At 53.9% G+C, this 16,967-nt stretch overlaps 1 protein-coding gene across 2 annotated transcripts; it reads right to left on the bottom strand.

The window, feature by feature from the left end:
- Positions 1 to 1,153: 1,153 nt before the first annotated feature.
- LITAFD (LITAF domain containing) lies at positions 1,154 to 16,884 on the bottom strand. 2 transcript variants are annotated; one of them, XR_004297890.1, is made up of 9 exons: positions 16,622 to 16,884; positions 16,070 to 16,184; positions 11,262 to 11,369; positions 10,462 to 10,578; positions 8,471 to 8,579; positions 5,522 to 5,654; positions 5,249 to 5,424; positions 4,902 to 5,075; positions 3,200 to 3,288 (listed from the first exon to the last, which is right to left on the bottom strand). XR_004297890.1 is itself a non-coding variant. In XM_032392248.1 (7 exons), exons 4-7 carry the CDS (start codon positions 5,014 to 5,016, stop codon positions 1,591 to 1,593), a joined length of 459 nt encoding a protein of 152 aa, XP_032248139.1. In that variant the 5' UTR covers positions 5,017 to 5,075; positions 5,249 to 5,424; positions 5,522 to 5,654; positions 8,471 to 8,630; the 3' UTR covers positions 1,154 to 1,590. The 2 variants fall into 2 exon arrangements, 1 of the variants encoding a protein (XP_032248139.1); XM_032392248.1 differs by lacking the exons at positions 10,462 to 10,578; positions 11,262 to 11,369; positions 16,070 to 16,184; positions 16,622 to 16,884 and adding exons at positions 1,154 to 1,699; positions 1,835 to 1,979 and having other exon boundaries at positions 3,199 to 3,288; positions 8,471 to 8,630.
- Positions 16,885 to 16,967: the final 83 nt, after the last annotated feature.

Here is a 16,967-nt window from a genome sequence, read left to right as displayed (position 1 = left end):
AGAGGTTTTAAAAAGTTGAAGTCCGGATTTTCATTGTGAATCTCCTGATTTTTAAGTCCACGAATGACATTTTCTTACACTGGGCAGTCAGAAAGGCCCGGGGACTGACTGATGGGCTCACGGCTGGGTGCTGGCCAGAGCTGTGCGGAACCTCGGGGGCTCACGGCCTCGGAAGGGTAGGGTGACAGCTGAACCAGGACAGGGAAGGAGGACCCCGAACCCTGGTGCCCTGGGGCATCGCGAGCAACGTGGCGTGCCCCGTGACAAGTACCTGTCCTAGGACGGAGCACTCCTGTCTGTGGCCCCATCTGGGAATCCCAGTCAAAACCAGTGAGCTGCGTGCTAGGAGCATGGAACCCAAATAAGGCCCTTGGGGTGAGTTCTGCAGATGCATCCGCTTCCAGCTCAAGACCGGCCTTGGCCTCGTCAGCAGAGCCAGACACCCGTGTGACTGTCCCCACATGGCCCGGGCGCCTCTGCACAGGCGTGGAGCTCCTCCAAACCCAAGATTGGCCCAGTCCCAGTGAAGACGTCTCCTGTGTGCTGGTGGCTGGCAGGCCTGCCCTGGCCTCGCTTACTTCCTTCCCTTGCTGTAATTGTGTCCCACTGTGGCTGAGACGGCGCCGAGCCCAGGTGGGTGGCCCATCTCCCTGAGTTCACCTGGCGCCCCCACCCCGTCCTGATGAGAGACGGGTCCCTAGGTACTGAGTGCCCACTGTAGGTCGGGTGCTCCAGGGAGACAGGCCCTGGTTTCTGCAGCTGCTGGTTACTGGGGCGGGGGGCCCTCCTGCCCGGGCTTCCGCAGCTATGGGATGGGGGCACGCTGCCCTCCCGGGGTGGGGAGGGGGATGCCGAGGAGCATCACAGGAAATGTAGTTTTTTTTTTTAATTTTTTAAATTTTTAACCCAGTTTCCTTCTTTCTTGCCCCCTAATTCACCCACTTCCTTTCCCTTCTATAAGAAATTCATTTTCCTTGAAAAGATGGGTGAATAACATTTATCTTGTTTTGCTAAATAAAATTTGTCGGGGGGGGGCACCTGGCTGGCTCAGCCGGAAGAGCATGATCTCAGGGTTGTGAGCTGGAGCTCCACATCAGGTGTAGAGATTAATTAAAAACCTTTAAAAAAAAAAAAAAAAACCCCAAAACCAAAAGCTCTCCCTTGGTTGTGCCCCCGGGTTTCCCTATAGGCTCTCCCCAGCCCCACCCCATCCCCTGCAGACCCCGTGTTACCCAGAGGGTATTCTGTTCACCAGCTTGGGGCCTTCGCTGTCCCAAGCATTTGCCTAAGCCCCGCGGATCTGTGAGGCCGTGGGTACCGGGGAGTGAGGCGTCCCCCCCGGCTGGAGGTGCAGAGACGTTCTGGGAGATGCCCAAGCTTGAGCTAATGGGAAGGAGCCAGGAAGGGAGGAATTAACCACACTCGGGTTCTGAGGGGTCAGAAGGGCGGGGTACCACGCCCCCCCTTCATTCCCCCATGGCTGCCTGAGCCCTCAGTGCCAGCCCCGCCCTCCCTGGGCCAGGAGGGACCCCAGCAGGACAGACGTGGGCACACACACAGGGCACTTAACGGACATTTATTTCGCGGACGTCACAGGCGATGGTAGCGGAAGAGCTCTTGCCGGCACACGGGGCACGTGTGCTTCACGTCCATCAAACTGTCCACACAGAAGGGGAGGAAGCAGCATCCCAGGACGCACCTGCAGCCTCAGGAGCAGCGGGGTGTGGGGGTCAGCCCTGAGGTTCCCCCGGGGGCCCCCTCTGTCCTTGCTCCTGCCTGGCAGCCCCCCCCCCCCCAGCGGGGCCCTGCGGAGGTGAAGGCGGGGGGCACTCACCCAAACACAAAGAGGCCGGTACACAACAGCCAGGTGAGGACCCCTGGGACCGGGCTGGTCACTGTGATGATGTAGTTCCCACAGTACCGACATACGGACCGTATGGGGGTGGCAGACCCCATCCTAGGCAAGCTGGTGAACACCGCTGGGGGTGGGGGATGGCAGCTCAGACCCTGGCCCCCTCCCCGCCCTCCCGGTGTCCACCACTGGCTGGGCCCTACTGCGTGTTCTCTGTGCTCCCCTGCGCGTCAGGTCCCCCCGGGGGGGGGGGGCTCCGACTTCCCCTCACAGTTCCATTTCCCACCACCCACTGCCACTAGCCTTTAGGACCCAGGGGCCTCCCTCCGTCAAGACACCCTGTCTCCCCTGGCCAGGACACCCAGGGAATTGGGGAGCATCTCTGGGTTGGAACTGGGCCCCTACAAATCAGCGAGCCCTCCAGGATAGCGTGCTCGTCCGTCCCCTTCCCGGGGTGTCCATGACGGCCGAATCCCCGCCCTGGGTAAAAAGCTCCGACACCTTGGTGAAGCATGGTGGGAAAGCAACAAAACCGAGAACCCACCTGTTGGCGTTCTCGTGTCTTCCTCTTGCATTTGCACAGTGGGGCCAAAATACGTGTTTAGCTATTTAAACACCACAGCCATTTCTACCATCTTGGGTGTGCGGAGAAAGGAGGACTCTGGTGGTGGCTGAGTTTGTTAAAACAGTCCCAGCGAGCTTTATGTTCTGGCCGAGGGCTCGGGGTCTGGTCTGGATAGGCTGTCTGGAGCTTATGGCCTTGGGGTGTGCCAATCCCTTTGGGGTCGGGGGTGAGGGGGAGCAGGGATCTGGAGCCCCAGAACCTTGACAGGCAGGGGTGCAGACTCCCTGGGTGGGCAAGGAGCTAAGGCAAGAACTGTGTGGCTTATATGGGTGTCCCCAATGGTCTCTCCGGCTGTGAGGGGGGTCTTCTTCATCCTGCCCACTGGCAACGTACAGCCCAGCCCTGCAGCGCTCGACCCTTGGAGACCTCTGAAGTGTTCTCAGTTCCCTGGCACCCTTGTGAACCTGGGCGGCGGGGGGTGGGGGGCTGCCTTCCCCTCCTCCCGTTGGGGGTGGTGCATGGCGGAGTAGGGAATGGGGTTTCACCAGGATTTCACTCCCAAAGCCTTCCCTGAGCGCCCACCATGGACCAGCCCCCTCCACCACTGATTTCCCATCAGAGACAGGGCAGCACCAGCCAGCTTGGGGGTCACACAGCAGTGGGGTCCGTGGAGAAGGGCTTTCAGAGGAGGTGCTGTTGGGGCAGAGTCCTGGCGAGTGGTCAGGGTGGTCTGAGCCTGAACCCAGGAAAACGAGGAGGGGAGGGGGGTAGAGGTACTCACCCGGCTGAGCCCCCGGGGGGCCTTGGATGTACATCGGGGGAAGAACTGGAGTTCCTGGAGGCGGAGGACCAGGAGGAAGAGGAAGAGGCTCTTTGGGAGAGAGGAAGGAAACACACCCTCAGATCCCATGGCTTGCTCCGTGCCAGGCGCCGAGCTGACAGTGTGGCCAGCCTGAGGGTGTCACCCACTTTACAGGAGGGCAGGCTGAGGCCTGGAGGAATCAATGTGAGTGGCTGAGGTTTGAACCCAGACATTTCCGGCTCCAAATGTGTCCTCGTGTCCTAGGATGTACGAGCTTCCTGGACGCACTGCCAGGAAGCTGAGGATACAAAAAGAGCACGGGGCCCATAATCTCTCTTTAAAAAACTTTGGAGGGGCGCCTGGGTGGCTCAGTCGTTAAGCGTCTGCCTTCGGCTCAGGTCATGATCCCAGGGTCCTGGGATCGAGCCCCGCATTGGGCTCCCTGCTCGGTGGGAAGCCTGCTTCTCCCTCTCCCTGCCGGTTCCCCCTGCTTGTGCTGTCAAATAAATAAAATCTTTAAAAAACAGTATCTAGCATTTGTTATGTGCCAAACTCAGCTAAACCTTTGACATACCTCATTCCATTGACTCTTGCCAAAACACCAAAGAGGTAGCCATGTGGTATCATTCCAATTTTGCAGATGTGGAGACCAGGCTCAGAGAGGTTAAGTAACTTGCCCGAGGTTGCCCCGTAGGTACAAAAGGTGAGGATGCCCACGTCCAGAGCACATGCCACTGCGTGTTAAGCCCCTTGCCTCTGGACAGGACAGCTCCAAGAGGGGCAGAGTTTCATCTACTCCTTCCGAGAAGGACTGTTTGGGCCCCAGGTCTGCCCACATTGCTCCCAACCTTGGTTCCCTCCTGCCCCACAAGGGGCCTTCCACACCGTGTGGACAGCCAATCTGGCCCCCAGCTCCCAGCCCTTGGTTGATGGATGGGGGTCCATTTCCGTGTCTACGGGGAAGCACACGGACCCTTGGCATGGGGATCTGCCTCTCCCAGGTTAGGGGCCTCGTGGCTTGAAGGGGGCAGCCTGGGGTCCCCCCACCCACAGCCTCTTCCCAAAGTGGGGACAGCCGGAGCACAGGAAGCCCCTCCTCACTTTTTGCCACACAGTCTAGACTCCTGGGGACAGGTGCCCCCAGCAGCCCTGCCTGAAGCTGGGTTTTGTACCCATTTTACAGGTGAGGAAAGTGAAGGCCAGGGGTTACCCGTCACCGGGCCTCACAGCTGAGTTAGCGGCTGCCAGCCTTGCATCAACCAGCTCTTAATCCTCGCAACCATTTTCCAGATAGAAAACGGATCCAAAGAGATTGAGTGACTTGACCAAGATCTCATCAGCAGGGCCAGGACCCCCCCCGACCCTGCCAACCCTGCCAGTCTGGGTTGTGTCTGGCCATGAGGGTGGGCAGGGGACAGGAGGGGCAGGTCGTACCTGATACGAGGGAGCCATTAGTCTTCTTCCTTGACTTTTTAACACTTTAAGAGAGGGTAGGGGATGCTGGGGACCCCACTTTGTCCCACGCTGGGTCACACATTGGGTCCCACGGTCCCCCGGCTGGTGGGGGACAGTAGGAGGACTGGATTCAGCCCCCAGCTGAGCAAGGGGACCCAGAGTCTCCTCTCCTGCTTCCCGTGGGCCCCGAAGTCAACTTGTCACTGGGAGGGGGGTGGTACTCTCACCTTGGGGAGGGTTCCATCTTGGTGCCCTGGACATCCTTTGTTCCAGCAACGGTATCCGGGCAGCATCGAGTTCCGGGCTCTGAGCAGCCAAGCGCTTGTCTCGAGGAGTCCCCATGATGCCACCTGGTTGCCCTGGGACCGGAGTGCGGACCTCCCTGGTGCCTCTTCCCAGGCCTGGCCCAGGTGGAAAAGGCATTGTGATGTGCATCCTCAGGGGACCTAGGGCTGGACTCTGTCACCTCTCTCTGCAGGGGGAGGGTGGGGCCTCCCGGGGCCTGGCGTGGGAAGCCTTCGGAGGTGGCCCTTCTCCCCCCCCCCACCCCCCCACCCCCCCGGGGCCCACTGACCTCCTCAGGGGCCCGGCCGAGTCCAGCCCTGAGTTCCTGGAGCACAGGGGCTGGCAGGGGTGGGGCGGCAACCAATCCAGAGACTTAAAAACCGGAATCCGACAAGAGCTAGAGATTCTGCTTTGAGGAAGTCATCCTGATGTGTGTGAACAGCCGGCCGTGTGGATGGCCACGTCCTGTTGAGAAATGTACGGAGGCACGTGGATACACACTATATATACACCTGCACACTCGTATGTGGTGTCTCCTCACGAATCCCACCACCGCCCTTACCTGGTTAGTGGTGTGAGTTCGGGCAAGATGCTTTCTCCAACCCTCCATCCCCTGGCTTCCTCAGCTGTAAAATGGGGATGCTAGTTGCTCCTTAGAGGATTGTTAGGAGATCATATGAGACACAACCCAAGTACTGCGAATGAAGTGAAGATGGTGTTAGTACTGCAAAACGACTACTGGCCGGAATAGCCCAGGAGAGACATTCCCAATGGCAGAGGGCAGCCCGTGTGTCCAGAGCTGGTTTGGGGCTTTAGCTAGGAATCACGGCCAGTAAGGACAAGGCTTGGCCAATAAACTGTCACAGAACATCGGGGAACATTCCAAACAGCCCTGCTCGCCCCCTCAGATTGACAGAGACCAAAAGTTATGGCGAGTCAGGGGAGATGAATCTTCCCATAAGACCCGATAAGGGGGATCTGGTGATAAGTCAGACACTTAAAGATGTGGGACCCTTGGACCCAGCAATACTCTTCCTTGAAATCCATCCCAAAGACAGACCAGCAAAAGTATCAAATGACGTTGGGACAAGGCTATTTGATGCAGCAGAAAAGACTCGAAATAATCCAAATGTCCATGCATAGCTACTCAGAAACTACCCAAAATGAAGGAGGGAAGGAAGGAAAGAGGAGAGAATGAGAGAGCAAAGAGGATACATTTCATAAATTCCTATGGCGTAGTCTCTCCAAGATACATTGCTAAAAAACCAAGAAGTTATATATAACTATATATATAGTGGGTGTGTGTGCGCGTGCACACGTGTGTGTAAGGAAATGGGGAGGGATATATATAATTTCCAAGACAAACCTCACCACCTATAATGTAGGAACTCAATAAATACTTATTAATTGAATAAATAAGTACAAATAAAAAAAATTTCCAAAACGAAAGAAAAGAACGAGTTTTTAAAAACTAAAGGAGTGTGTACTGTATGATCCCATTTATATGGACTCCCTGATAAGACAAAAGTCGTAGAAGCAATCAGAACAGTGCTTGCCAATCAAAATTGATGTTGACGGAGATGGGGTGGAGGCAGGTTCTCTTTATGTCTTGCTTTATAGGTTTGACTTTGGAACCATATCATTACTTTTACTAATTTAAAAGGAAGCATGGACAAAAGAAAAAAGCAACAGCGAACAACGGACGGCAGCGGAAAACAAACAAATGTGGCCATATATCAAGATTTCTTCCACGGGACACAAAGCACAAGCCATAAAAAAAAACTTGAAAGACGACTTCATCAAAGCACCTGCTCTTCAAAAGACACCGTGGGGGAAGAAAAAAAGTTTAGCCACAGGCAGGAAAACAGTATTTGCAGAACAGGTATACAGAATATAAAAGAACTCCAACTGAACGATTTTAAAAGTGCCATGTTAAAAGTGGACAAAAGACCCAAACAGGGGCACCTGCGTGGCTCAGTCAGTTAAGTGACTGCCTTTGGCTCGGGTCATGATCTCAGGGTCCTGCGATCGAGTCCCATGTGGAGCTCCCTGCTCAGCGGGGAGTCTGCTTCTCCCTCTTCCCTCTCCTGCTCTAATAAATAAATAAGATCTTTTTTAAAAAAAAAGACCCAAACAGACACTTCACAAAAGAGAACATGGCTGTGGCTAATACATACATGAGAAGGTGTTCAGCATCTCTAGCCACCTAGGAAATGTGAAAACCAAAGGGACCTCTGGTTAAATTTTTAAAAATAGACAATCCTAAGTGTTGACAAGAATGGGCAACAACTGGAACCCTTATACGCTGCTGGTGTGGGTGTGAAATGCTGCATCACTTTGGAAAGCTGCACTTTCTTATAAAGGTAAACGCAAGCCCGCCTGTGACCAGCAATTCCACTTCCGGATTTTTGCCCAGGTGAGATAAAAACATATGTTCAAAAAAAAAAAGATAAAAAGGACCCGTATGAGAAGATTCATAGTAGTTGTCTTCCTAATCGCCAAAATTTAGAAACAACCTAGATATCTGTGAACAGGTGAGCGGATAAACATTTATAACAAGGAATACTGCTCAACAGCAAAAGGAAGGAATTATGGATGTACTTGGCAACATGCGTGTGTTGTCAAAAAATGATTTTGAGCAAAAGAAAAACCCTGACCTAAAACAGTACATAACTGGTGATTCTATTTATTTGCAGTTCTAATGCAGACCAAGCTGAGCCCCGGTGAGGGAACTCAGAACAGCGGTTGCTTCTGGGGTGGGAGTGGAAGGTTGACTGCAAAGGGCACACTAGAATTTCTAAAATGATGGAAAGATGACTGTCATGACTACTTAACTATTCATTTTTCCAAACTCCTGGAGCTTGCACCCCTGGATTGTTAAAAACGTCAAAAACTAATGTGAAGTAGTGGCAGAGATGACAAGTACCCCAAATTCTCATCATCTGTCATCAGTGGGAGCATCCAAAGTCTGGAAGTTTCTTTGCAAAACTAAACATAAACCTGTCCTATGACCCAGATACATCATGCCTAGGTGTTTCCTCAGGAGAAGGGAGACATGTCCGCCAAAAAGATAGACATAAAGGCTCCCAGCAGCTTTATTTAAAATAGCCCCAAACTGGGTACCTGGGCGGCTCTGTCAGTTAAGTGTCAGACTCGGCTCAGGTCACAATCTCAGGGTCATGAGATCGAGCCCCACCTTGGGGCTTAAGAGTCTCTCTCTCTCTCTCCCTCTCCCTTTGCCCCTCCCACCTCCCCCTCTCTAAAAAAAATAATAAAAAGAAATTAGTCCCAAACTAGAAACCACTCAGGTCACAATCTCAGGGTCATGAGACTGAGCCCCAGGTTGGGGCTTAAGAGTCTCTCTCTCTCTCCCTTTGCCCCTCCCACCTCCCCCTCTCTAAAAAAAAAAATAAAAAGAAATTAGTCCCAAACTAGAAACCACTCTGGTGCCCATAGACAAGAGGATGGATAAACAAACTGTGGTATATTCACAGGCTGCAATACTGCTCACCAATGAGAAGGCACCATTCATGCAGCCACATAAACGAATTGCAAATGCATTGTGTGAAAGAAGCCTCCCACAGGAGTGCGAACTGTATGATCCCATTTATATGGACTTCCTGATAAGACAAAAGTCATAGAATCAATCAGAACAGTGCCTGCCAACAGGGGTGTGGATTTATTAACAGAAAGGGCTTGAGGGAACTCTGGGCTGGTAGAGACATCCCATGTCTTGAGAGGGGTTGGCATTACACAGGTGTATGCACTTCTCAAAACTTGCAGAACGGTACAGTGAGATTTGTGTCTTTCGTTACAAACTTTTTCAAAAGCTGCAGATAAATACTGAGTTCTAGTTAATGACCTATGGAAGCTGAAGTGTTCAGGATTAAAGTGTACTGATATCTGCAGCTCACTTTTAAAACCACTGAAAGGTAGGAAGGGTTGATGGATTCTTAGATGGATACATCTGTGAAAAAACAAATCTTGCAAAATGGCGACAGGTGTAGGATCAAGGTGGTGGGTCTGGGGGTGTTCACAATTATTTCCACTTTTACGCTTGCACATTTTTTTTTTACAATAAAATGAGGAGGGGGCAAAAAGTAAAGGAAAAAAGAAATCTCGAAAAGTGGAAAACAAAAATGAATGTAACTTGTGAGTTTGATGGCAGAACTATACAGAGCAGACTTATTTAAATGAGGCCGCACAGCGCTGTAGTATTTATGGGCAAAATTATACTTGAGCCACAGGATCACTTCTCTGAGATCTCTGCCCACCCCAGGAATGGGCAGCAGCCTGACCCGGGTTAGACCAATCAGATCTCCTTGTGTAGGATTTTGGAACTGGCGCAGAAGCAGACCACTGGGTTTCCGCTGTTTGCATGAACTATGGGCATTTAAACCTAGTGGCCATGGGAGAGCTTTCATTACCCACATTTCTAGAAAGGCAGAATGGCACAGCTCACCCTTTTGTGATGGGGATGCAAAAAGCTACATGACAACGGGCATCGAGAGGGAGAATGGGGACCATCGCTACAATCTATTGTATGGAGGAACAGAGAAGAGTAAGTGCTCAGTGAGCATCTGCTTTACATGTGTATCACGTGTGCAGGCAGCAATCCAACTGTCCCCGGGGGCCCACAGCACCATCTGCTGGCCACAGTTATTCCAGGGGCCGGCTCCCACAGCGCCATCTGCTGGCCAATTATTCCAGGGGCCGGCTCCCACAGCGCCATCTGCTGGCCACAGTTATTCCAGAGGTTGGGTTGCTCCAGCAGGGAACTGGGAGGGAGAGATTGGGTGTCTGCTCTCAGGCTGCACATCTTCCTCCTTAACGAGATCAACTTCCTCCAAGCATCAGCAACTACCAGGATGCCAGCTGTGAGGTGTGGTAAACCTGAAGGTGCCGCCTTTGAGGGGGGGCAGTCTGGGCACGCAGGTGGGGGTGCATGGCATAACAGGTGCCCCATACATCATGAGCACAAGAGATTTGTGATTACAACTGTTTCTCAGCTGATGGGGGAAAAAAGGCATCTTGAGGAAGCGCTTCCTTAATTCCCACAAAGGTGCTGTCGTCATGGGCATCACCTCTCTGGTGGGGGCCTGCCTCCAGCCCCACCTCCTTAGCAGTCCCTCTGATCTCTCTCTCTTACCAGTAACTGTGGCGCCCACACCCTAGAGTCTTGAAACCTCCGGTTTGGCATTCCTGCCCATGTGCCCAGTCCCTTTTGCCTCCACTTGGTGTCAGCTCATCATCACTTCTCTGTTCCATGGCAGGGTTCGGGGCATGTCCTCTGGAGCCTGTCCACACCCCTGTATGTATAGGTGCCTGAGATTTAAGGCTTGCTGCATCCCCCAGAGGCCGGCATGCAGAAGGTGCCCAATTAATATAGGTTGAATGTATGACTGAATGACTGAATGAGGGAATGAACGAAGGAACAAACGAGCTGCACGCTCCTCTCATCCAGTACACCCCATTTGGCTTAAAATCCCCTGGATATCTTACCTCGGGAAACAGGGTCCTTGGACAGGGTTGGGTACAGTCTCCCTCTTGGGGGATTTTGGGGACGGTAGTCCCCCTCACACAGGGTTGAGATCCAGGCTGCGGCTCTGCACTGGGACCCTTTGAGGGTGAATGAATGAGGGAGCTGATGGGCTGGGCTCTCAGCATCGTTTCCCCCCCCATCCTGGCCACTGCCACCAGGGGGCAGCATTAGGCTGCACAAGTCAGCCTGGCCTCCTCCCTCTGGGCTCTGTGGGTCCCGAGGTCCCCATCCTGCCCCTCCCCTGGGCTCCCACCATCACCCTCCCTTCAGGGCTTTTCCAGTGCTCCCCAAGGCTGCCCTGGGGCTGAGAACTCCTGTCCTACCCTGAATCCCTCAGGCCAGGCTGGAAGGAGAGAGGGCATCAGGCCAGGCTGGAAGGAGAGAGGGCATGAGGCCAGCCCAAGGCCACACAGCCAGGCTGAGCTGGAGCTGGCTTAGACCCCAGTCTCTGGCACCCAGACACAGGGCCCCCCAAGAGGGAGCCAGGAGGCCTGACTGGGATCCTCGGGGGCCCCTCTGTAAGCATCAGCTCTCCACCAGACTCAGGGCTCCTGGAGGACAGGTTTTTGTTTGTTCATTTTCCACCTTTGAATCCCCAAAATGATGCGGAGCATAAAGGAGGAAGCTTATGTTAAAGTGTGGGCTCTGTCGCTCGCAACTGTGTGTGACCCCAAGCAGACATCTCCACCTCCCTGAACGATGGGTCTGATAATAATCCTTGCTGCCAAGAGTGTTAGGAAAATTTCATAGACAGTTTTACCTTGTTGGCTGATCCTTTATGCATGCCTATGGTCCATTCTATTCCATCCTGCTCCTGGGCATTTGCACTTGCTGTTCTGCACCCGAATGCTCTTCCGGTGAGCTCTGTCTGGAATGGACAGGTTCATGTATTCGGTTACTTGATCAGTGTCTATTGCCCCTAAAATGTCAGCTCTGTGAGAGCAGGGACCTCATTAGTTTTGTTCATATTTGTCTCTTCAGTACCTATCACAGTGCCCAGGACACAGTAGATGCTCAATCAAACTTTGTTGCATGAGTAATGAATGAAAGATATCCACGTGAAGAACCTCACTCTGTGCCTGGCACGTAGAAAGCTTGTAATGCATTCGCAATCAATAATGTTAATAAGCAAGACAATAATAAGCAGAGTCATAAAAGCCAGGGCTGGAGGCAGGCCATCCCAGGAATGGCATAAGCCTGGACTTTTGGTAGCTAAGGGTCCTGGGAGGCCCCCTGGTCCTCTCCTGCTGTGTGACCCTGGGCGCCTCACTCACCCTCTCTGGGCTATGCTATCTTCTTGAGCAATAAGGCTCTGCAGCCGGGGCCTGCTTTAAAGAAAAAGGCAATGCAACTTCTTTGTTCTGCTTCCTGCTCATCCTCTCCTCCCAGAAGGGCCCACCTCGGGCAAGGTGACGGGCAAGGTGACGGGAAGAGAAAGGAATCCGGAGGAATGAGTTGTAATTGTCATTCTTGGGCAGGTGTGGGGTGGGGCTTTCCCCAGAGCCCTCCCTTCTGTCTGCTCTGTCTGCAGGGGCGCCGGGAGCCCTGGGCGGGGACTTGCTGGGTCAACTCGGGGCATCCCCTAACCTGTCTGAGCTAAATTTCCAGCTCTGCCAACCACCCTGTCTGCCTCCTCTTCCGCCCAGCCTGGGGCGAGCTGGGGGCTGGAGGAATGTGAGGAGGTGTGTGCTGCTAGGGGCACCTCACACCCAAGCCCCCTGCCTACCGGGGCCAGGAAAGGAAAGCGGGGGTTTCTCCTGTCCTGGGTGCCCTTGGAGGCCCTCTCACTGAACAGCAGGCACCTCGATGAGAGGGGGTGACAGGGTTACTGCTTTCCTGGGTGGCTGCCTTCCATCCCCTGCCCTCAGAACTCCAGGACAGAGCCCCTGAGGCCTGCCTGGTGGAGAGGGGGACTTTCTAGACAGAGAAAGCTCTTGGGGTCTGGGGGAGAGCCTCAGGAGCTGTGTGGTGGGGGCGTGTGGTTATGCACGCTTCTGTCTGCGTGTGTGTGCGTGTGTGTGTGGGGAGATGCTGATGCTGCTCGTGATGTGGGTCCTGTTGGGTCGGGGGCGTGTCTCATCTGCATGCTGTGTTTGTGTGCAGAGCAGGTTTGCACGTGGAGATCTTTGTGTGTGTGTGTCCCTTCACCCGGTGTGGCCACGTGTCTGGGACTTGCCATGTCTGTGTGTCTGCACGGGAGAGGTATGCAGACGGGCTATCTGGGCGTGGGGTGTGTTCACACAGGTGGGCTCCTGGGCCCATCTTTTTTCTCCTTCAGCCAACAGGCATGGCCAACTGACTTGGACCTCGTCCTGAGCAGGTTCCAGCCTCAAGAGCTGCCTGGACGGGGTCAGCCCAGGTGCAGCACTCCCCTGGCCTCCCCATGCAACTCCTTCTCAACTGCAGGCTCTCCTGGCTCCACTTTACAGAAGGGGAAACCTAGTCATCTGTCAGGCCCCTCGTCCTTGACATATCTCACTGCATCCCATGACACTGCTGCGGCCCCTATTTCTTCAACGTGTACTTACTGAGCACCTACTATGTGTCAGGCAGACGAAACCAAGGGAGGCAGACAAGGTGCCCGCCCTGGGGAGCACACATTTTAGGGGTACCATATTTGGTTCAGGGTGGGCAGACGGTCCCCTCTTCTGAGGTGTAATGACCAGAAAGAGGCAGCCTGGGAAGATGTGGGGGAAGAGAGTTTCCAGCTGTGGGAACAGCATGTGCAAAGGCCCTGAGGTACCCGGTGGGGTTGCAGTGGTGGGAGCAGAGGGACATGAGATTGGGCAGAGAGTGCTGAGACCTGGTAAGACCACCTGGGGCTGCTACATGGACGGGCAGTGGCTGGAGGCAGACCAGGTACCTGGGTGTGACTGTCCAGAAAGTAGCGGCCCAAAAGAGAGCACTAGGCGGGGGAAAGCAGGTGTTCCCAGAGCCCGAGCTCCCATCCCTGCTCCAGCCCAGGGAGGCCCCTCTCTGAGACATTGGGGGTCGGGTGGGGGGTGGTGTGTGTGTGTGTGTATGGCGACATTCAAATCTCGGCCTGTCCAGTTAGTGCTGTGTGACCTTGGGTAAGTTGCATTGCTGATCTGAGCCCCATTTCCCCATTTGTAGAATGGGACGACAATTTTTCTGGGTTGCGATAAGGCTTTAAGAAGTTCCACTGTGCCGGTCACCAGCTCTGACACACATTATGGTGTCTAGTGTGCTTGGCACATTGTAGGGAGCAGAACTGGGCAGCTATTGTCATTACGAGGGTGACACGTAGATTTAAGCAAGAAGTGTTTTAAAAAGCAAATTAAAAAAAAAATGCTTACAGTGTACCAGGCTGTATTCTAAGCATCCATGAATCTCTCACTTCTACAACACGACCACCTTTACTGAGAGACGTGCTGACGTTGTCCCCATTTTACAGATGAAAAATGGAGGTGCTAAGAGAGGGGACCTGTTGAAGAGACACCCAGTCCTTGAGGACTCCAGACCTGCCGTTATCAACCCCAGGCATACCACCCCTGTCTTCTACCTGACAGGTCTACACATCCAGCTTGCTCATGCTCCCTACTGGAGTTTTCTTGTGTCAAGTCAATCCGAAGTGTTACAGCAGATGAGTCTGGCTTTCATTTAAAGAGCAACAGGGAGTTACAGAAGGGTTTTGAGCAGGGGAAGGACATGGTGACAAAGATTCTCTCCCTGGCCAAACTGTATGTAGGTCCCTCTGAGCCCTCTGCTCTACTAGGCCCGAATGTGAGCCTCTGACCCTGCCCTTGGAGAGTCCAGTTTTGGCAAGAATCCCGTCAAGCTGGTTTAGCCAGAATTCCCTACCCTCAAGATCTCACCAAATTCCTCATCCCCTGCCACCTCCCAGGGGATGCCTGATTGCCTTGGCCTGTCTTCGTCTTCTGCAAGAATCCTGCCAGTTCAGCTTAGCCAGAATCCCCCCTTCCCTCCGATACTTCCTCCTAGCAGTTCCCCACTCGCTGACCCCGCTCTTTGGCTATATAAATCCCCACTTTTCCATGCCATATTCGGAGCTGAGCTCCAACTCTCTCCCTTAGGGCAAAGCCCCATAGCCGTGGTCCCTGAACCTTCACGACAGTCCTGAATGAAGTCCATCTTACTGTTTTAACAAGTGTCATAAGTCATTTTTTTCTTTAGCAATGGTTAGATTTATGCTTTTGAAAGCTCACTCTGGCTGCTGCATGAGAAACAAGCATGGGCACCGATATTAGGGGGAGGCACAAGCCATGGCAGGAGGCCATTCCTCCTGGTGAGATGGAAGAGGCCCCAGTCATGGTGGGAAGGGACGGGGGGGGGGGGGGGGGGGGGGGGCAGGTGGGTGGAGAAGTCTCCACTTCATCCCTGCTCTTAGACCTTCCCTGGCTGCCAGCACTCTTAAAGATGAGGCTTCCTAATGGAGACCCATAAATTTAGTCCACTCTGGCTCCTGTTACCATACCTCACACTCCCTCTCCTCTCTCCCTGAGTTCTAGCCCCACCACACTCCTGCCTCAGGGCCTTTGCACTTGCTCTAATCTCCCTCAGGAATGTCTTTTCCTTTGTCTGTTTAATTCCTGATCTTCCAGAAGATCTCAGGCCAACCAGCACTTTCCTGGCTTCTCCATCCCAGTGGCTGTCCTTGCTGCGGGTACAGCGGGATTTTATACCATTGTGATTACTGGTTTAACATCTGCCTCCCCTCTTATTTTTTTTTCTTTTTTTTAAGATTTTATTTATTTATGTGAGAGAGAGAAGGAGAGAGCGAGAGAGCACAAGCAGGGGGAGCGGCAAAGGGAGAAGGAGAAGCAGGCTCCCCTTCGAGCAAGGAGGAGCAAGGAGCCAGACGTGGGGCTTGATCCCAGGACCCTGAGATCATGACCTGAGCTGAAGGCAGATGCTTAACCGACTGCACCACCCAGGAGTCCCTGCCTCCCCTCTTAAGACTATAACCCCCTGGGGGAGGGGGGACAGAACCCACACAAGTTTTGTTTAGTCCCAGGCTTGGAACAGAGCTCAGGTGCAATAAATATTTGTCAGGTGGCTGAATAGATAATTGGTCCTTATTGGGCTTTTGGGAAAAGTTAGGCCAGATCTCCTCATCTGCTGCTGGCTCAAGTCTGGCCATTAGGCTAGTGCCATCGGATGGGGTCACAATGGTGGGCTGACGTCTCGGGTCGCAGGAGGCTCAAGCCATGACAATTTGGGAGAGAGAACTCAGCCCTGGGACCGGTCTTATCTGACAGGGCCGAGGGCAGGGCCCTCACTGAGCCACAGAGGCTTACCCAGCCCACCACGTGGCATCCTCCTTATCCACCGGCACGCTGTCTCAACAGGAGGTGACTCCTCCTGGGCGGGTATTGGGTGGGCACTTTTTACTTCTGGATGCTCAGCACCCCAAAGAGAGCCGGGCGCCACACCCAGTGAATGACTGTAACCCAGAACTGCACCAAACTTGGGTGTGAAATTCTCAGAGACTGTGGTTAGTTGAGAAGAAAGAGAAAGGCTGTTCCTGCTGCTACAACAAAACCACCAGAGACTGGGTGGCCCAAGCAACAAAAATTGACATCTCACAGTTCTGGAGCCTGGGAAGTCCAAGATCAGGGTGCTGGCAATTGGGTTCCTGGTGGAGGACCACCTTCCTGGCTTGTGGACAGCTGTGTTCTTGCTGTGTCCTCAGTGGTCTCTTCTTTGTAGGCAATCAGAGGAGGAAAGGAGGGTGAAAGAGGGAGAGATTGAGAGGCAGTTAGTGCTGGATGGGCTTCAGCAGGGCCCAGAATCCCAGGACAGCTCTGGGATCCCTCCCCCCTTCCACCAACATAAGCCTCGGTCCAGGGCTGGGCTCGCTTTTAGGGGCCCCTCTTGGTGGGACGCGCTGTGAAAAGGTGGGGCCAGGGAGGTGTCACTTCTCTGTGCCTCAGTTTCCTCTCCTGTTACACGAGAGTCTTGTCATTTACCTGCACAGACAAGGGACTCAAGGACTCTAGGAGGGAGTGCAAATTAAGAACAAACAAGAGAACAAATCAGTAGCTTTCCCTCTTTTTTTTCTTTGCCTTTTTTTTTTTTTTTGCCTTCCTTTCCTCCCCTCTTTTCTTCCCTTCAGTTCTTGGCTTGTTTCCCTTCTACCTCTCTTTTTATTCCTTCTCGACGTTCCTGGAGCTCTTTCTCTCCGCCAAGATGGAGGCGCCCCGGGCCTTCCGCATTCTGGAACGAAGGTCAGCTTCGGGCCGGACCTGCCGCGGGTGGTTAGGGCAGGGACCTGCACGAGCCCTCCACTCCTCACGGTAGTTTCCCGACCTGACGGGCAGCACCGGCGGGCCCCCAGGCTCCCCCGCCAGTCCAGCGCGCGGACACAAAGCTCCCGTCGGGGCTGCCCCCGCGCGCCGCCCTCCCCGGCCGTCCGGCCTCCGGCCCGCCGCCCCATTGGCTGGGAGCGCGTGGGGGCGGGGCCTCGGCCGGCCCGCCCCCGCGG

Source organism: Phoca vitulina, unplaced genomic scaffold (assembly GCF_004348235.1).
Source record: "Phoca vitulina isolate PV1807 unplaced genomic scaffold, GSC_HSeal_1.0 scaffold66, whole genome shotgun sequence".
NCBI lineage: Eukaryota > Metazoa > Chordata > Mammalia > Carnivora > Phocidae > Phoca > Phoca vitulina.
Note: the sequence above shows the minus strand (reverse complement) of the source record. Positions and strands in the feature narration are given on the sequence as shown.

Bases quoted from the DNA above. Each gene is read 5' to 3' on its own strand.
- LITAFD (XM_032392248.1), bottom strand. From the start codon at position 5,016: ATGGGGACTCCTCGAGACAAGCGCTTGGCTGCTCAGAGCCCGGAACTC. The intron at 1,980-3,198 runs GTGAGTACCTCT...CCCCACCCCCAG, and splicing joins CCCCCCGGGGGCTCAGCCGG to CGGTGTTCACCAGCTTGCCT. The intron at 1,700-1,834 runs GTGAGTGCCCCC...CTGAGGCTGCAG, and splicing joins ACCGGCCTCTTTGTGTTTGG to GTGCGTCCTGGGATGCTGCT.